Source organism: Podarcis pityusensis (assembly GCF_964106645.2).
Source record: "Podarcis pityusensis genome assembly, chromosome: 5".
NCBI lineage: Eukaryota > Metazoa > Chordata > Lepidosauria > Squamata > Lacertidae > Podarcis > Podarcis pityusensis.
In genome coordinates, this window is record NC_138032.1 from 63,551,378 (window position 1) to 63,569,692 (window position 18,315).

Consider the following 18,315-nt stretch of genomic DNA (forward strand, 5'->3'; position numbering starts at 1 on the left):
TCCAGCACAAATGCATGTTCCATTTCTTCATGTGACTTTCAGTCCAAGTTCTTTAATCATTTTAAAGCACAAAATGGGACTTCTCAGTATAGGAAATCCCAATGATTTCAACAGTTTACTTCCCAATATGTTTGTTTAGGATTTAGCCATCTTATCCATCTCTCTCATAAACTATGGCAACTAGACTTAGATTGTGCACAGATAAGAAAGTAGCTTTGCTTTACTCTTTTTTACTGAGAACAGTTAGCCACAAGGAGTGGGGTGAGAGTTAAAGATAGAAATAGATAAAATAAGTTTTTATTTTTTTCCAGGTAAAAAAACCTATGCCTTTCAGCTAGGAGATTATCAAAGATGTGTAATACAATACCTCATCAAAATAAGGATTGTTGCCTCTTTTGATTCTTGTTCTGTGTGTCTGTCCACAAATATGTACTTTCACAACTGGCTTTATGTTATTCCCAGAGAACTGACGTCCTTCAATGACCCTGACACGAATCTAACGCAGGGAGAAAAACAAATGCAAATATTAGATCACTGATGTGTTCCTTTTATCGGCTGGTTTCTCATCATGTCACACTGACAAAGTGTTTCTTTTCTTTTATTGTTAAAATAAACTAACCAGCAGTACTGGAATCTATCAACCAAAGTCAGACAATCCAGAAGAACATCTCATTCTAATGGGCAGAAACTAAGAATTTCCACTGGCTACATGGAACATTCCTGGGCCCAAACAAGAAATAAAATCACTAGATTTATGGAGTGCTGCATCCTCACTTTTAACTCTGCTGCGTATCAAATATTGATGAGGGGGGCAGGAATACTCCAGACTTCACTTTTAAATCCTGAGATTTATTCATACCGCTCCTTTGCTATTCTAGACTGGAGCCAACAGACATTACACCGGGGGAAAGAATCTTCCAAGATTTAAATGAGAGCTTCTGAAACGTCTGGAGATTCCAGAACAGAAAAATTACACATGCTTACTATGCATGAATTTTCCTTTTCACTGATATTTATCATGCAGTCCTATGGATTACACCACTGTGTTCAGTGAGGTTTATTCCTTGGCACCTGTGCACAGGACTGCAGCCTGAGGTCATCCTGAAATCTGGCATATTAGGTCTTGCAATGCATATGACTTATCAACTCTACAACCTGGAAGTCTTGAGGCTTGTTAGAAAGCAGCCTCCGGTTTTGCTTTCCTTTGGCAATTCGACGAGCAAGCTGAGTTTCGCGGGTGCCACGTGGACCGCCCTGGGGAACGGGACCAGCTCCACCGTCAGGCGACTCCTCATCACCTCCGTCTTCTTCGCCATCTGCCAAAGATATAAATCAGTGCGGTGACTGGAGAAACAAGATGAACATAAGCAAAAACAACAAGGACTGGTGTGCTCATTCCTACGCCTGCAACTACACAGCGTGACCACGACTTTACCTAAATACAATTGAGCGTATGCTGCTTGAAGGTGCAATTAGGCAGTGACCTCATTTATCTATTATAACCAACTTTTCTATACGAGGATATTCAAGGCAGTTCACAGCTAAAGAAAAAAGCATCAGTCCGAAAACCAAAACCATAACAAAAACATTGCATAATATAAAATGTTATACGGGCTACCGGGGAGGGGGGAATAATACCGAACATTAGGATAAAATACACATTTCACAACAGTTCAAACTAAAACGAGCAACATAATGGGAGGGTTGTTTCCAGCTATCCCCCCCCCCCCATTGCCTTTGGAAGCCTTTTAAGAAGTTCCTGCAGGAGAGAGACTCTGAGCAACATCATGGAGGGCTATTTCTAGGACCAAGGTGGAACTGTCCAGCTCCCTTGCTTTTTTTTGATGCTGAGAATTGCTAATGTAAACTTGCTACATTTATAGTATTGAAATGTTGTTTCTCGTATGTTATTATATTTGCTATTGTGTTGTTTTGCTATGTTATTATGAAATTGCTTTTGCACTTTGATTTTGAAATGCTTTCCTGTTTTCTTTGTTGTAAAAGCCACTCTGAGGCTGAGAAGGTTTTTTTTTGGGGGGGGGAGGAGGGTGTAAAAGTGGCATATGAATAAAATTATTAAGTTAATTAAAAATCATTATCAGTAGGCATAAGACCCAAAGCGTTGTTGGAATAGCCGTGTCTTCACATATTATACCTCCTTTAGAAAAGTTTTTCTTTGTTTTTTATAATTTCCACGTCACTTTTGCATGCACCTAAATAGCTCTGGTCATGGTGGGCTAGAAGAGCAGGGCATTTGATGTTCCGCTGAGATAGAGAGTCAAATAGGAGGTTCATAAAATATCCAACTCTCTGGCAATTTAGGCCTGTAAAGGTCAAAAGCAGCACTTTGAATCAGAATGGAAACAAACAGGCGACCAGGGAAGATGAAAAAAAGTATCAGAGTGATATGTTCCTGTTTGTATGCTCCATTTAGCAATCTGTCAACTGCATTTGACCCAAGTTTCGTTCCCACATTGTCATCAAAGGCAGCCTCACAAGGGGCATGTTATAACTCTCTAATCCAGAGGTTTTCAACCTTTTTGAGTCCAAAGGCAGCCTCACAAGGGGCATGTTATAACTCTCTAATCCAGAGGTTTTCAACCTTTTTGAGTCCACGGTTCCCTTGAGCAACTACATTCTTTCTGCGGGACCCCTGTGGGGCTCAGGGGCCCAGTTACGTCACTCCTTGCCTGCCAAGTTGGCAGCCTCTCACCCTTTTTCGAACACCCCCTGTTATGTACTTAGTTGAATAGGATCCAAACTGCAGCAGTCTGATTGGTCCTAGAACAATAGGATCCAAAATGCAGCAGTCTGATTGGTCCTAGAACAAAAGGATTCAGAATACAGCAGTCTGATTGGTCCTAGAACAATGCAGCAATATGATTAGTCGGCAGGAGCCACCCAATCCAGCTTCAGATAGAAATGAATCCACAACCTGATTGGCCTACAGGAGAATTCCGGAATTAGCCAATCACGTGCAGCCCATTGTGCATATAAAGCAGATACTTTGAGGGGACTTTCATTCCCTCCTCACCACTATGAGCTGAATAAAGAGCATGAAATCCACTCTCGACTCTGAGTATATTTCACTGGCGACGAGGATGGGATCCCGCTGAGCTGACCGCCACACACAGCACCGCAGCACTGCCACCTGCCGCACCGCTGCCTCGCACCATGTATCCAGGCTTCAGCTCCGGGACCCAAGGAACTCAGAATGGCAACCGACAGCAGCTTCTCGCCGTTCAACCCAGCATCCGGAGACTGGGAAGCCTATGCCTCCCGTTTCACCTTCCTCCTAGAAGCCAAAGGGGTCACCGACAAAGAAGATGCCAAGAAGAGGGCGATATTCTTCAGCATCTGCTGAGAGGAGACGTTTGAAATCACCCGGGCTCTCCTTGCGCCTGAAGACGTCGCTACTGTTCCATACAAAACAATAATGGAACGGCTGAAGGGGCACTTTTCACCACAGCCCTCAGTGGTGGCTCGTCGAAATGCCTTCTACGCAAAGCGGCAAGCCCCTGGGAAAACCATAACTGGGTTTGTGACCTCTCTCCGCCAAGCCGCCCGGTTCTGCAACTTCTCAGAGCTGGAGAACATGCTTCGTGACCGCCTCGTCGGTGGCCTGAAGGATGAGAAGCTGCAACGACGCCTCTACGCTAAGAAGGACCTAACGTTCCAGGTCGCCCTGGAGGAGGCCCTGGTAACAGAAGCTGCCGAGAGGTCGACGCAAGAGGCACAGCCGAGCCTGTCGCCCCAACCAAGGGTCCACCACGAAGACCTCACCGACAACTCAGGATCTGACAGGGAGGAGGTGCACCGAGTACAGCAGCGCACTCAAGCAGCGCACAGACCACAGCTGCCTCGACGAGAAGGAGGGAACTGCGCAAGCTGCGGGGAGAGTCACGAGAGGAGGACCAGCCGTTTCCGCAACGCAGAGTGCAGGCAGTGCGGAAAATTGGGACACATCGCTTGGGTGTGTCGGGCTTGGCCCACCCGACGCCAGGCATCAGATGACCGATCCAAGAGCCCCAGGTCCCGGGGCCCAACGCACCAAGGCAACTCGATGGAGCTCACAGACTTCCAGGTATACCAGTTGCCCCACCCCAACATAGAGAAAATTTATGTAGAGGTACAGATAGAGGGGGCCCCGTGCCGCATGGAGCTTGACACGGGTTCAACTCTATCCATAATCTCGGCAAGGACCTTAAGGAAGCTGTGTCCTACTGGGGGTCCCAAACTCAGGCCGACCCCATTCACCCTCCGGGACTTCCAGAAACGTAAGGTCCCCACAATGGGGGTGGGCGCCATTCCACCCTGCCACCAATGGCCAAGCAGAACGCATGGTGCGGACCACCAAGGACACCCTCTGCCACATGACGCAAGGGGATTGGGAGTACCGCCTTGCCACATTCCTTCTAGCACAGCACAGCACCCCCAGCTCAACGACTGGCCGGAGCCCCGCTGAACTACTAATGGGTCGGCGCCTTGCAATCAGATTGGACCACCTTCACCCCGATAGAGCTCAGGATGAGGTAGTGGTGGGGGAAGGCAGGAACCCCCGGACCTTCGTGGCCCAGGACCCAGTGTACGCAAAGAACTTTGGGGCAGGCCCAGCATGGGTACCCGCCAGTCACCAGGGTCACTGGCCCCGTGTCGTACGGGGTGCTAACGGATGGGGGGCAATGCTGGCGCCGCCACTGCGACCAGATATGGCGACAATTCCTGGGAGAAAACCAGGAGGAGGACAGGTCAGAGGAGTCCCAAGGGAACACTGGGGCAGTGAGACCCATAGAACAGGAGGGGCCAGCAGGAGAGGCAGAATCAGTAAATACAGAGAGGACCCACGAGGCCGCAAGAACACTGGAACCAGAACCACGACTGAACGGCCCCATCACAGCCAGCATCCTTGGAACACGAGCTAGAACCTGAACCCCGGACCAGGGAACACCCCAGACCGCAACGCACACGTAGGCCGCCAGCGTACCTTGAGGACTATGAATGCGACCTCCCGGGCAGGACTGGAACTTAGAGGGGAGGGGTGTTATGTACTGAGTTGAATAGGATCCAAACTGCAGCAGTCTGATTGGTCCTAGAATAATAGGATCCAAAATGCAGCAGTCTGATTGGTCCTAGAACAATAGGATTCAGAATACAGCAGTCTGATTGGTCCTAGAACAATGCAGCAATATGATTGGTCGGCAGGAGCCAACCAATCCAGCTCCAGATAGAAGTGAATCCACAACCTGATTGGCCTACAGGAGAATTCCGGAATTAGCCAATCACATGCAGCCCATTGTGTAAATAATGTATATAAAGCAGATACTTTGAGGGGACTTTCATTCCCTCCTCACCACTATGAGCTGAGTAAAGAGCATGAAATCCACTCTCGACTCTGAGTATATTTCACCCTCCCTTGTGGAGTGTTCCCCCAGCCTCTGCTCCTCTCCCCTCTCCTTGGGAGTTCTCCAAGCAGCCGCTGCAGCAACCCCTGGTCTCTGAGCTGCCTCAGCTCCTGGCAACCAGCACCCCCTGGCCAGATCCAGAGGCACCATTCACCTGGGGAGCTTGTAGCCAGGGCTGCTGCAACAAACAGCTGTGCAAGCCTTTGGGAGGCAGAGATGTGAGAGGGCATTAGAGGAAGGAAGGGAATGAAAGAGAGACAGAGGCCAGCATTGCCCATGGCACCCCTGACCACACCCCAGAGTGCCACGGCACACTGGTTGAAAACCACTGGTCTAATCTGACTCTGCATAGGATATGAATGACAATTGCATAATTTGCACTACCATAATATTGCGCTACTCCATGTGAAACCATTTTATTTGGAATATGCTGGGCTGCAACACAGAAATAGAATTTACTTCAGGATCCTGGTTTTAACCTATAAAGCCTTAAACGGCTCAGGACCGCAATACCTCAAGGACCGCCTCTTCCCATATGAACCCTGTACCCTGAGATAAACTTCCGAGGCCCTCCTTCATGTGCCTCCTGCTCAAGACGTCTGGAGGGCGGCAACACGAGAATGGGCCTTCTTTGCAGTGGCTCCCCATCTATGGAATGCTCTCCCCAGGGAAGTTCACCTGGCACCTTCATTATACACCTATAGGTGCCAGGCAAAAACGTTCCTTTTTAACCAGGCCTTTGGTTAATCTTATTTACATCCAACATCCTTTTAGAATGTGGTTCTTTTTGGGGGGTGGGGATTATTGGGTTATTGTTTTTGGTTTGATTTTATATGTTGTGGTCTTGTTTGTGAACCGCCCTGAGACCTCCGGGTATAGGGCGGTGTATAAGCTGAATAAATATCTAAAATATAGATCCTCTCTTCCAGGTAAATATGATATTGTGCATCCATCTTCAACCAGGAACTGAAACTGTGACATTCACAATGGTGTAATAAAATGTGGCAAATCCTCAGAAATTCTGAATTACAAAACTTAACCACAAATAATTAACCCACAAAGGGCGTCTCCCATAACGTATTTACTCATGATCCCTAAACAGAAGGTTTTGAATAAATTTAGTAAGACTTTCTCGGGAACTCATATTGTTTATTCATACTATTTTTCTCTTTCAAAGTAGATTTCATCTTCACATACTTTACTGATCAGAAACCAAATTGCTAATTAAAAAACCCCCTATCTGCTTATGTATACAAGATACAAACAGCTGCCTCAGAACTTCCTAATAATAATAACAATAGTTAATTGTGTGATTAAATTATCTGTAGGCTGTACCACTTCAAAGTATAGATGAGGGGTTGCATGTTGTTTTGCAAAAATACCTTGCAAAAGTAAACTCTTATTTTCAAGCAGACATCTGAAAGCAATACCTCCTTCTGTGTCACAAAGCACATTTTGCATGAGTGCTTTTCTGATTTAAGAGAAGTTAATGAAACATTTCTCTTGTTTAGGCCAGTTCCTACCTTCCAGCATGTTCCGTTCCTGGGGAAAACACAAGAGCCTAGCAGATTCACTTTCCACAATACAATTTAAAGTTTAAAGGTGACGCTACTTGATGAAAACTGGAAGAACAAGTTTCTGTAGCTTGGGGAAAGGTTACACCCTGGCCTCTAAGTATATATTTTTAACTAGCAAGATCCTCCTTTCTCACCTGGGAGTCAAGGCCATACAACCTATGACAATACAAGAGGCTTTCTGTAAACTAACAAATTGGTTTTCAAGACATAAAAAGCTAGCATTTGGGAGAGGCTTTAAATCATAACAGTGACTATCTTCGGCAATAACTACTGAAACAGAGAGCTTCAGGCATGAGTTTGATTTATAGAGATAAGCAAGGTGACACCTTAAACGTTTAGTGAAGTGGAGTGTGTCATAACTCTGAATTAGAAGAGTTAACATAGAATTTGGGATGGGGCCAGCTCAAGGCATTTTGGCACCTGAGGCAAGCCACAAAATGGTTAGAAACAGAACTGTATTGAAAAGGACCCTGAGAGTCATCTAGTCCAATCCCCTGCAATGCAGGAATGTTTTGCCCAATGTGGGACTTGAACCCACAAACCTGAGATTAAGAGTCTCGTGCTCTACTGACTGAGCTATTTAAGGAGTGCCGCCTCCTTCCAGGGTACAAGGGGGTGAGCAAAGTTCTACATAGGGAGCAAGGGAGGGAATATAATAAACCTTACCCAACGGTTGAACTGTGAATTAAAGGTCATCATAGGGGGAAAGAGGCCCACTCTGAATCATGCTTGTTGGATGCAGAGCCTAAGAAACCCCAGAGGGCAGAGTCTGCCATTTCCTTCCTAGGGGTGGGAACAGACCAGCAGTGCCTCCTATTTGCCAAGAGGCCGCTGTGGAGGCAGCATGGGGAGGCTGTCAAGGAGGTGGTAGTTCCAAGGAGCATGTGGCAGTCGCAGCTGGCATCACAACATCAGGCAAGGTGTTCCTTGCAAGCTGGATTTGTCACCTTGCCTCATGGGTGGGCCAGCCCTGATGCTGGGGATTTACAATATGGACCTTTGAAACTTAACTTGAGGTACAATAACGGCAACTTTTCGGGGGGGAAACATTTGCTTCCAGGAAAAAAAGCATCACTTCGAAGGAAGAAAGAAAATGGGGGGAAGCTGAACTCCTCTAAAATACCAGAGAAAGTAATTGGAAAGGATAAAAATTGGTTTGCAAGTGTCCCAGGTAGCTCACCTCCCACAGTCCATCCCCACAAGCAATTTTCTCCTCAGCCAGCTGAGCTGGGTTGAGCTAAGAAAATGTGCCGGTGGCTGGGTGGAGCCCAACTAAAAAAAATATGTGTCTGCACCTATCATAACCTGTCTCGTTTGGCTCTGAAGGACTATCATAGAATAGATAGGCTGTTTTATTTGTTTTCTATCGGCCCCATTTGGATGCAATGTTAACTTTATGGCCTCTTACACCTTTACCAGCCCATCTTATGGCACAGCCACAAGGAGGTAGGTTATACTTCCACTAACCAGAGTTCCAGTTATATTTAGGCTACGTACACATAACTGGCTTAAAGTGCAACAAGGTCTTTCCCTCCCTGCTGTGCTTCAAGCCACATTTGCATGTTGCCGAACACACCAGAGAGGGCGGGCAGATGTCTCCACCTGATGCACATCAGGTTGAAGCTCTGGCTTGAGGGCAAATGCTTCAGACAGCAGTATTTCTCAAGAAACCGCAGGATGACTCTGCATCATGGGTAACGCCTGTGTACACCGATTTGAGAGCCAGTGGTGGGAGCACAGTGGATCCAGAGTAAACAATAATGTGCACACAGCCTGGTTACTCCGAATTACGGTTAGTTCACCCAGGCCTGTGCCTAGAAATACAGAGCAAAGGTAAGTCTGGAAGAGCCCTAACTTCTGTGTAAGCTTTGTGCAAGCAAATCATCCTGAATGCTCAATAAGCAGGGTTGTTGGAAAGGGTCTGAACTGTGGTTTATGGCCATGGCGTGTCCTGCAGAGTTCAGATGAGATGGGAATCCCTGGTCAGTTTAAAAGCAGAAGGATCTGCCCCAGGGAAGGAGAAGGAAGAGGACAGGTAATCTGTGAGCCCAAGTTATATCAATTCTCCATAAGAACCTCATCCCCTGGCTGCTTGGTTTTCCTTCTGGAGGCTTGTTGTCTTGCTGTGTGCTTGTAAGAAGGAGATTATTTACCTAATGTTCTTAGCTGACTATTGAACTCTGTTGGTATTTAGAATATGTAGGAGTTATTTCTTAATCTTATGGGATCTGTTAGGGTACCAAGGGGTTGCTCGAGAGCAAGTAGGCAAATGCCTCCCTGCTCGGCTGTGAAGCCTTGCTTTTGATGCCAAAATAAACTTTCTCTGCGCAGAGCACCACTCTCCCATGGCTGGCTCATTCACTGGCAGAATCTGTGAGTGGGCGGTCCTTAAACCTTCCCCAGCAGAGTAGTTTCTTGACCCTCCCCTCTCGGTACGGAAGCCTACTGCGCAGGGAGGGCGTGGGTAATGGAGGACCTCTCTCCTCCCCGCTTTGCCCAGGCAAGGTGTCCTGGCACCGCCTCGCCTCCTCCGAGCCCTGAAGCTCCTCTCCACTGGAGATGTGGTTACTCTCCTCCGCTGAGGAGGTGCTGCTTCCCACGATCTTTGGGGGCTCTCTGTAATCCATCCGACTTTTCCCCTCTCGCCCCTGAGCCGATCGCAGTTCCCTGACAGGATCCTTACCTCTGCTCTTTTTTAAAAAAAAATTCCATAGTATATAAAGGTGAGGAATGGCTTTTACAACCAGTTGTTTTTATCTTAATTTCCCCCCTTCCCAGCTTTATGATGTATTGTAAAGTCCCTTTCAACCTCAATAAAAATACATTTTTTAAAAAAGGAAACAGTCTGGCTAGAAACTCTCTCTAAAAATCTAGTGACCTTAAAAAACAACAACATTCCTGTAGGGAACGGAAAAGGAGGAAGGCTTCGGGGGGTGGGGGGAGCTGAAATACCTTCAGTGCCTTGTGCATCTGTTCCCCCTGGGTCATTTGGATTCGGAGGTCCAGCTGGTGGCTCATACCCCACCACCAAATCAATTGTTGCCTAAATTAAAGGAAAAGAAAAATCACAAACATATAGGATCGAAAGAGCTACTTAGGTTCATGCAGAGGAATCGGCAAAAGCCTATTAGGCTGCCAGCCCCTAATTTCATGTCACAATAACACTTTTCAGATTTTATTGTGCTTCAAAAGAAACATAACCCAAACTCTTGTTTGATTGCAGAAACAAATGTGCATAATGGATAGGAAATAAAATTGCACCCAATGCCCAAAAAACTGTGCAAAATGGCACTTTCCTTACCCACCTTAACACCTGCCTCCAAACACACTTTCCCTCTCTATAGCAATTTTTAAATTGATCAATGCAGCTTCCATGAAATATATGTTGCCAAAATGTTTCCTATGCTGTTGGAATAGATTATACTGTAAAACATGCAACTACGAAAAGTAAGGAGGTCACTCACGCCGGTTTCCAGTCCCTTTTCATTCAGCAGTGAAACGAGCTTGAATGGAAGCGATCTGCTTTGTGTGCCTACTAGTTCTTTGAGGGATACAGTTGCTGTGCCAATTAACCTGGAAGACAAGAGGGAAGGACGTTGCCCAGGGATATGATTAGAGTTTTACAAAAAGGACAGAAAACCTTTCTTTGATCAGTTGCCATTTCTTAACCAGCATTTTTGGCAGGAGGGCTCAAGTCAGTTCTAAAAGTTTAGGTGTTGTAAATGAATATGGTACAATTTATTGCATTAACAAATAATCACAATTTACGATAGACATAATATATCACAAGGACAGGAAGAAACATGATGGACAGAATAATTGCCACATACAGGAATAACAAGGAGAGAGTTTGAATGCTTCACCTGTAGGTGTATAAATCATTTAATGTGTCAATACGAAGGGAAGTTGTTAAAACTGCAGTTGCGATATAAGGGATTGTTATTTTGACAGGAGCATAATTGGAATTTATAAGATTTATAAATTTATAAGAATGCAGAAATAAAGTAAATAATCAAACCATCAATTCTATCACGCGGGGAGTAACTTAAATTGCATAATTTGGCATCTCAATGATTGGTATTATTAACTGTATTATTATTTGGCATTGTTATAATGAGGCTTTTATTGGATTGTTGCAATTGAAAACTAATAAAAATATTATTTTTAAAAAACCAAATAATCACAATTTGTTAAGTTTCTAGTTTTGTATTCAAATGCATATGAGATGTTAACAAGGTGCTGAGAGATATTGGGCCGAGTTTAGCAGCTTTTATCTGTACAAAAGAATTATTCTTTTGCTTCCAAGGTCCTTAGCACTGATCACCTTTTAATAACAGCTGTCCAGGTGTTGGAAAAAGAGGGGAATGGCATTCCTATCTTGGTCTGGGTCCCCAACCTCCAGAACAGTTATCAGCTCTCAAAGCTGACATAATATATTTTCTGTTTGATGGTATTTTCACTGTGCAAGAGTAAGTCCCCACATGAAAATCCTACCTACCCCATGTGCAAATACTACATTATTTTAGCTGGGGGGGAAATACAGTGACCGTGCTCCAACATCATGGCAGCAGATGAGACCTAGTTCCTCTCTCCTCCTCATCCTCCACCTCTTGTAGCCCCTGTACCCTCCTAATCTGTTCTAAAGGGTCCCCCAATGCTTCAGATTTTGGAGCAGCACAGGGGGTTGCATGGAAGAGGGGAGGAAGGCTAAGTCTCATTTGCACAACTGGACTGTCACAGCTGGATGTTGCCCAACAATTTCCACTTAATGTTTGTTACAGCAAGCGTGACTTATGTACATGTAATTGAAATACTGTATTTACTCGAATCTAATGCTCACTTTTTTGGCCGAATTATGTTGTGAAAATTAAGGTGCGCATTAGATTCGAGTAAATCTGGCAATACCTATTCTTTCCTAGACTACTCCTCCCCTTACCCTCTTTTCTCCCTGTGGTGAATTATAATATTGTAAGCTCCTTGGAGACAGGGGCCTGTCCTCTTGTACAGTGGTACCTCGGGTTAAGTACTTAATTCATTCCAGAGGTCCGTTCTTAACCTGAAACTGTTCTTAACCTAAAGCACCACTTTAGCTAATGGGGCCTCCTGCTGCCGCTGCGCTGCCGCTGCACAATTTCTGTTCTCATCCTGAAGCAAAGTTCTTAACCCGAGGTACTATTTCTGGGTTAGCGGAGTCTGTAACCTGAAGCGTATTTAACCCGAGATACCACTGTACTGTGCAAAGCTCCACACCCAGTGATGGTGCTATAGCAATAAACAAATAAACAATAAACCAGGATTCATATGGAGCTGTAACCCTAATGCATGAACAGTTGCAAATTAAGACGGCAGTTCATATATTGCTGAAACTGTTGTCCCCATAATTTTAAACGTCACTGAAAATGGAGGCGGCATTCAATTCATTTCTTAAGTGTAATTTGGTTAGACAGTCCCTCACACTATGAGGAAATGGTATCGAAAGTTGGAAAATTTCAAAACCATCCTGACTCTAAATCTGTTCTTACACGGCTGTCATAAGGTACAAGGGTGTGGCTGCTCACACTGTCAACAAGATGAGACAGCTTCATTTCCATTATCTTTGTTTAAAGACATTTCCTTACAGAAGCCTGCTTGTATTCTCAGACACAGAAGTGACATAGGCAACTGCTTTTAATTTGGGTGGCGGGGGGGGGAGGGGGATCACTTCAAGCTGCATTTGTACCACTGCATTTGTACAAGAAGAATTACAGGCCCACAGCTCTCGATCTCCACATCATCCTCTTGCTGAGGCACATGAAGGAAGAAGTGACAAAGCAAAGACTTCAGACTGGCCAATTTCTCCAACAAAGCAAGCACAAGGATCATCAGAGAGGTGTGTGTGGAAAAGGCAGGTTCCAGGTTGCATGGCGACCAGTTTTACCCTTCCAGCTTCTCCTCCTTTGTGTAGTAAAGTGGGCATCTCAGCTGGTCCTAAGTGGGGGTGAGGGCTTCACCGGGATGGTTGCCTTGGGGAGAGAAATTCTATTCTGGGTTTCCATCTATTTCTGTATGCTTCGGAAGCCTGTTGTGCATCTCACTTCCTCTTTTTCAGGGTAGGAGCCACAGTTTCCATTTTTGGACAAGTCTGTTTGAAGCTCCTTGAACATGCACATTCCTGCCAGCTCTTATCACACTACTGTACACAAGGCTGTGAAAAAAGTTTGCAAGAGTTTTGGGTTCTCCCTGGATTCAGCTGACTCGTTTTGCATTATACATTTGTGTGGGCTTATCTATAAATTGCCTCTAATTGCATAACAGAAGCTCACTTGCACATTCTATTTTATAGTGTTAATTTAGAGCTAAGGACATTGTGTTTCTTAAAGGCTATATTTTGAAAGAAAGAAAGAAAGAAAGAAAGAAAGAAAGAAAGAAAGAAAGAAAGCTCATACAAAGGAGCCTTCCTAGATAACTATAGCCATCCCCATTTTTCCACCACACACTTTAGGGCTCCAAGAGCAGCTGTGTTTAGAATATTCATTTCAACAACATTTCCCATTCCAAAGTTGCATCTGTGCCCATTAGGCTGCATGCACACCACACATTTAAAGCATGTGACTCTCCCCGCCTCCTGGAATTTCTGAAACTGTAGTTCACCCTTCTAAGAACAATAATTTCCCGTGCCCTTAACAAACTGGACTTCCCAGCATTCCTTTGGCATGTCATGTGCTTTAAATGTATGGTGGGTACACAGCCCAAGTCTCAACAGCTGTCTTTAGGGAAATTGCTTTCATGACTGAAGGATTGATTACTTTAATGTTCTTATCTAACATGCATAATCCTTCTCTCTAGGCATCACAGATAATAACAAACTCCTCCCTTGTTGAGTACTATTGTCCCTACAGATCATATTCTGAATTTTACATTACATGCATTGCAATCTGTCCCTTTGCTGCCACTGATTTTGTTGGACACTAATGGGACTTAAGCAACCTTCGTGCCAAGTAACTTCTAACCAATTTTCCTTCCTGCCAATCAGTTTGTTTTCCTTTTGCCCTGTGACTTCATTCACTAGGCAAGGTTATGTGGATGATCCCACAAGATGCATGGCCAGGACTGATTTATCTACAGACTGGGTTATTGTTTAGTTTGTTTGTTGGTTGGTTGGTTGGTTTGGTCTACCAAAATAGTTGCATTATCGAACAATTGTTAGGGATAACAATAGAACAATTATGTCAAAGCAAATTGAGGAAGTGGGGGTGAACCTCAGCACAAAGTGCTGCTTGTAAGTGGCATTTGCAATGTTTGTTTTATGAGACCCCCCTTGCCAATTCACACAGGATTTCCTTCATTTAAAGCAGATAAAATCTAAACTGGGGGCATCCCTAAACCAAGATGCATAAACTCCTATTGCCTAGGTTGTTGAGTGGCAACTTTTTCCTCTACCTCCTTCAACATTAAATGGGTCAGGATATATCCTAACAAAATTTCTCATAGGATTGCAGACAGCACAGAATCTCTACTACTTTCAACACAGGTGAAAATTCAAGTAAATTATTTGAATAGTTTCATTTACAAATCTAAGACTACAAGCTTATGGGAAGTTTCCTGGGAATCAATCCTATTAAATGTTGGACTTCGTTTGGACTAAACATGCAGAGGACCAGAGCTGGAGAAGTTAGCTGTAAATTTACATTCCTCACTGTGAAGAAATGACTGTTTTCTTGAGTAAAAGTCTGACCTACCACTTTTCTCTTCTGTTGCTAGGCTACCAACCATTCAGTGTTTGGAAAAATATGTACAACTGTTCATGTCTCCTCCCACTTATGGAATAAAACCACGTGACACATATTTTTGGTGCAACTTGCTTTCTGTAGCATGAACTTCTATTCTATACTATGCAGTAGCAGAAAATTTCCCCCCTGTGTTACACTTCTTTTGTATTTCTTTTTTACATGTAAAATAAAAGAAGAAGAAGCTGCTTTAGTTAAATGACAGACTTCAAAGTGGAAGCTAACATAACAGAAAGCAGATGTGTGTCCCCCCTCCATCCTCTTTCCCATCTTCCTTAAAAGGGAAAACTTAGCTGTGCAAATCGTCACGTAAGCTGGACCTTCAGCAACTTTTGTATCATGCATGTTAGCATTTTTCAGTCAGGGCTTTTAAAATTACTTTTCCAGTGAGGTAAAGCTTCTGTTACAGCACCTGCACATTAAGCCTGCTCTGATCTGAAGGTACGATAAAAGTTTCTGCAAGTCAAAGCAGGTTTCAGCTTCCAGGAAAAGGGGGCGGGGGGGCGGGAATATGAAGTGGCTGTGTTGGCTTTAAATACTGGGACAAACATGCCACAGCGATGAGTAGTTTGCTGGCAGTACACAACTGCAAGGAAACATTTACCAGGCTTATTCTCCAAAGAGCAAACTCAGTAAAGACTTCAAAAAAAAAAACCACGAACACTCCTTCCACCCTGGGTTTCTCTGCAAGGAATTTCCTCGATTTGTGTTGCTTTGGCACAAATGCAGTTTGAACTTCACCAGGACGTTTTTCTGCACCAGCCCCACCAGAATGAGGACATCTTGGTAGATTTTGCTCAGAGAGAGCAAGTAAAACAAGAACTATGACAGACCATGAGGAAAAGATGTTCCCCCAATCTCAACATTCATGTAGCACAGGCGTGGGGAATTTTTTCAGAGCCCGAGGGCCACATTCCCTTCTGAATGGCCTAAAAAGGGCCAAACGCTAGTAGTATGCAGGGCCCTGAGGCAAAAGCGGGTGAGGTGAAAAAATTCAGGGCACGAAGCAGGGCTAGTGAGAGGAGTTGCCTGAGGAGATTTATGAGGGCCAGGTAGAGAAGTCTGGGCCTGAAGTTCTCCACCTCAGTGTAGCACTTCTAGCAAGTCAATTTAATGCAGGGCACAACACATTCTTCTTTTTTAAAAGAGGTTTACTACTACAAGAAGAGAGAGAGAAAAGTGTTGTGTGAGAGGCCTAAGTGGGCAGGGAGAAGCTACTTATTCCCAAGAAGTTTTCTTTGTTTGCTCATTAGTTTTACTTAGCATGACAAGCTGGAAGCCAACTCCCTACTCATAAATAAGAGAACCAATATTTGTAATGATCAGCACTGGATCATCATGTGAAACACAAACAGAACAAGTGGGTAGCTGCAAACATGCCCTTCGTCTAGAAATGGATATATCTGGTTTAGAAGGGGGAAAGAATCACCTGAAATCCGAGGACGGATGCTTGACTGAACCTGTTCTAGAGTACAGATAAGGATCTATCCTATTTTTGTGATCTCATGAGCATTCTATTATAGTCAGGAGGCCTGCGCCTGAGTTTCTCTCACCAGAAAACACATACCCCAAGAATTCCATGAGATTTGAACTACGGTGTACTTTCTTAGTACACATAATTGGGATTGGCCCTATCATTAGGCAAACCTGGGCAGCTATCCTGTGGATAGTGGAAGCCAGCCCGGTTGAAGTAAGATTCGACTGAATGGTCTTGGGGAATCTCACCATGTCCTTCACTGCAGACAGCAGAACACCTTGGATTGGCCCGAGTTAACCAGGTAAATGAGAAGCTCTAGAGCTTTATTGCCCTGGTTGGTTTTTCAGTGTCCCATGAATATTGTATATTCAGAACTGAATGCAGGATTAATTTCATCTCATTCTACCTCTCAGGCTAACAACACAATTCTATGCAAGTGTACTCAGTAATAAATCCTTCGTGGTCCATGAGGCCTACTCCCTAATTAGTGTGTTTATGATTGGAGCCTAAGGTTAAAATCTCATACTTACCTGAGAGTAACCCCTTTGAATTCAGTGGTTCTTACTTCTAAATAGACATGTGAGGAATTACACTGTAAACATATCATTATTATCTCAATCTGTGTGTCTGTTACCAGATATTAAAAGCTCTAAGTAACTGGGAATTGCCTTTTTCTTCAGAAAGTAGAAATTTTGTGATTTGGTTCCCTAGCAGCAAAAGTATATGCAATTTGCTTAAAATGTGTTGCAAAGTGAGTGAAAGAAAGAATTGTTTGCAGGAAGTGGGGTTTTTAAATAAACATTGCTTGGTGAACTTTAAATCATTTCCTAGGAACAATATTTTTACCCATGAATCAGAAAGCAAACTGTACAATATGTAAAAGTTCTAAAAGAACTTTGCTTTCCCTTTCTGACATCCTGAAATGAAAGGGTGTGTCCATAAGGACTAGATCCAACTGTCTCACACACCTACGCTGGCATTCAGAGATAAAAATCACAAGCATAAACACATCTGTGACGCCTCCAGCATCATCTCCATGCATATCTCCACAACAATGGGAAAATATAGGGAAACAGACTTTGCAAAGGTAGCTGTAGTCCTCCATACAATTTGGTTGTTTAACATCCCACTGAAGTATATCCATAAGATGCATGGCCTGGGCTAGTCTGATTGGATACCTTGGGCACAGCTGCAGTCCGGACCCAAAACATATTGAAGAAAGCTGCTCATTGCAGTTTCTCATCCCTCTTCCAGATCTTTTCAATGGGCAGTAACCAATGGGCTAACCAACCCCTCTTGCCACACATTGACAAGCTCCATGCCTTTTGTAAAGTGTTATAATTAGAACAGCTACTCCACCCACAACTTCAAAACTTACTTCTTCAAAATCTTTCCTGAACAAGCCTCATTTCCTGGGCACTTCTCAGTTACAGATTAACTCTCTCCTGAACGCACCCATCCTTCCTATACTTTCTTGAGGCCACATCTCAGCATCACTGTTGCCTTGCGACATTATATTGTAAGCCCTCTAGTGTGGGCTCCATCACTGTTACATTGGGTGCAACACCCAACGTATTGTCGGGATGCTGAATAAGAAAACGTTATGTTTACAGAGATCTTGTCTTCCCATAGTTCAGAAATACGGCTGAAAGGTTAGCTGAAGTACAAGTCAGAAGAGCCAACAGTAAATGACCCAGTAAGATGTCTGAAGTCCTTTATATTTAGCAAATCCAACCATACAGATATGCTGCAAAATTAGAGCAATTAGTTTTAAAAAGACACCTTTTGCACGAAGCAAATTGCACTGAAAAAGAAATATATCCCTCCCCTTCAAAATTTCAAAAAGTCAACATACTTGTTTTGCCCTATAGTTTCGAAATCTTTCACAATAATCTGCAGGACTGATGAAATATCCAGAGCGATTCCTTTCAAATCAAACTCAAGAATCTGCGCAAAAAAATTAGAATAACCCTTAGAAGTTGAAACAACAACATAACCATGCAAAGAACAGGCAATAAAAAAAGATTTAAGGAATCAATATTTTTCATCAGTAACACAATTAAATAGATAAGTGCAGACTATATTTGCATGTA

At 44.0% G+C, this 18,315-nt stretch overlaps 1 protein-coding gene across 2 annotated transcripts in view; it reads right to left on the reverse strand.

Moving 5' to 3' along the window:
* MYOF (myoferlin) overlaps positions 1 to 18,315 on the reverse strand; it is an 86,100-nt gene that overhangs the window by 54,303 nt on the left and 13,482 nt on the right. For both annotated transcript variants that reach the window (XM_081006308.1, XM_081006310.1), the window contains exons 3-7: positions 18,078 to 18,169; positions 10,444 to 10,552; positions 9,932 to 10,022; positions 1,156 to 1,316; positions 368 to 496 (exon numbers count right to left, since the gene is read on the reverse strand). In XM_081006308.1, the coding sequence (XP_080862434.1) occupies positions 368 to 496; positions 1,156 to 1,316; positions 9,932 to 10,022; positions 10,444 to 10,552; positions 18,078 to 18,169 (582 nt within the window). The remainder of the gene's footprint in view (positions 1 to 367; positions 497 to 1,155; positions 1,317 to 9,931; positions 10,023 to 10,443; positions 10,553 to 18,077; positions 18,170 to 18,315) is intronic.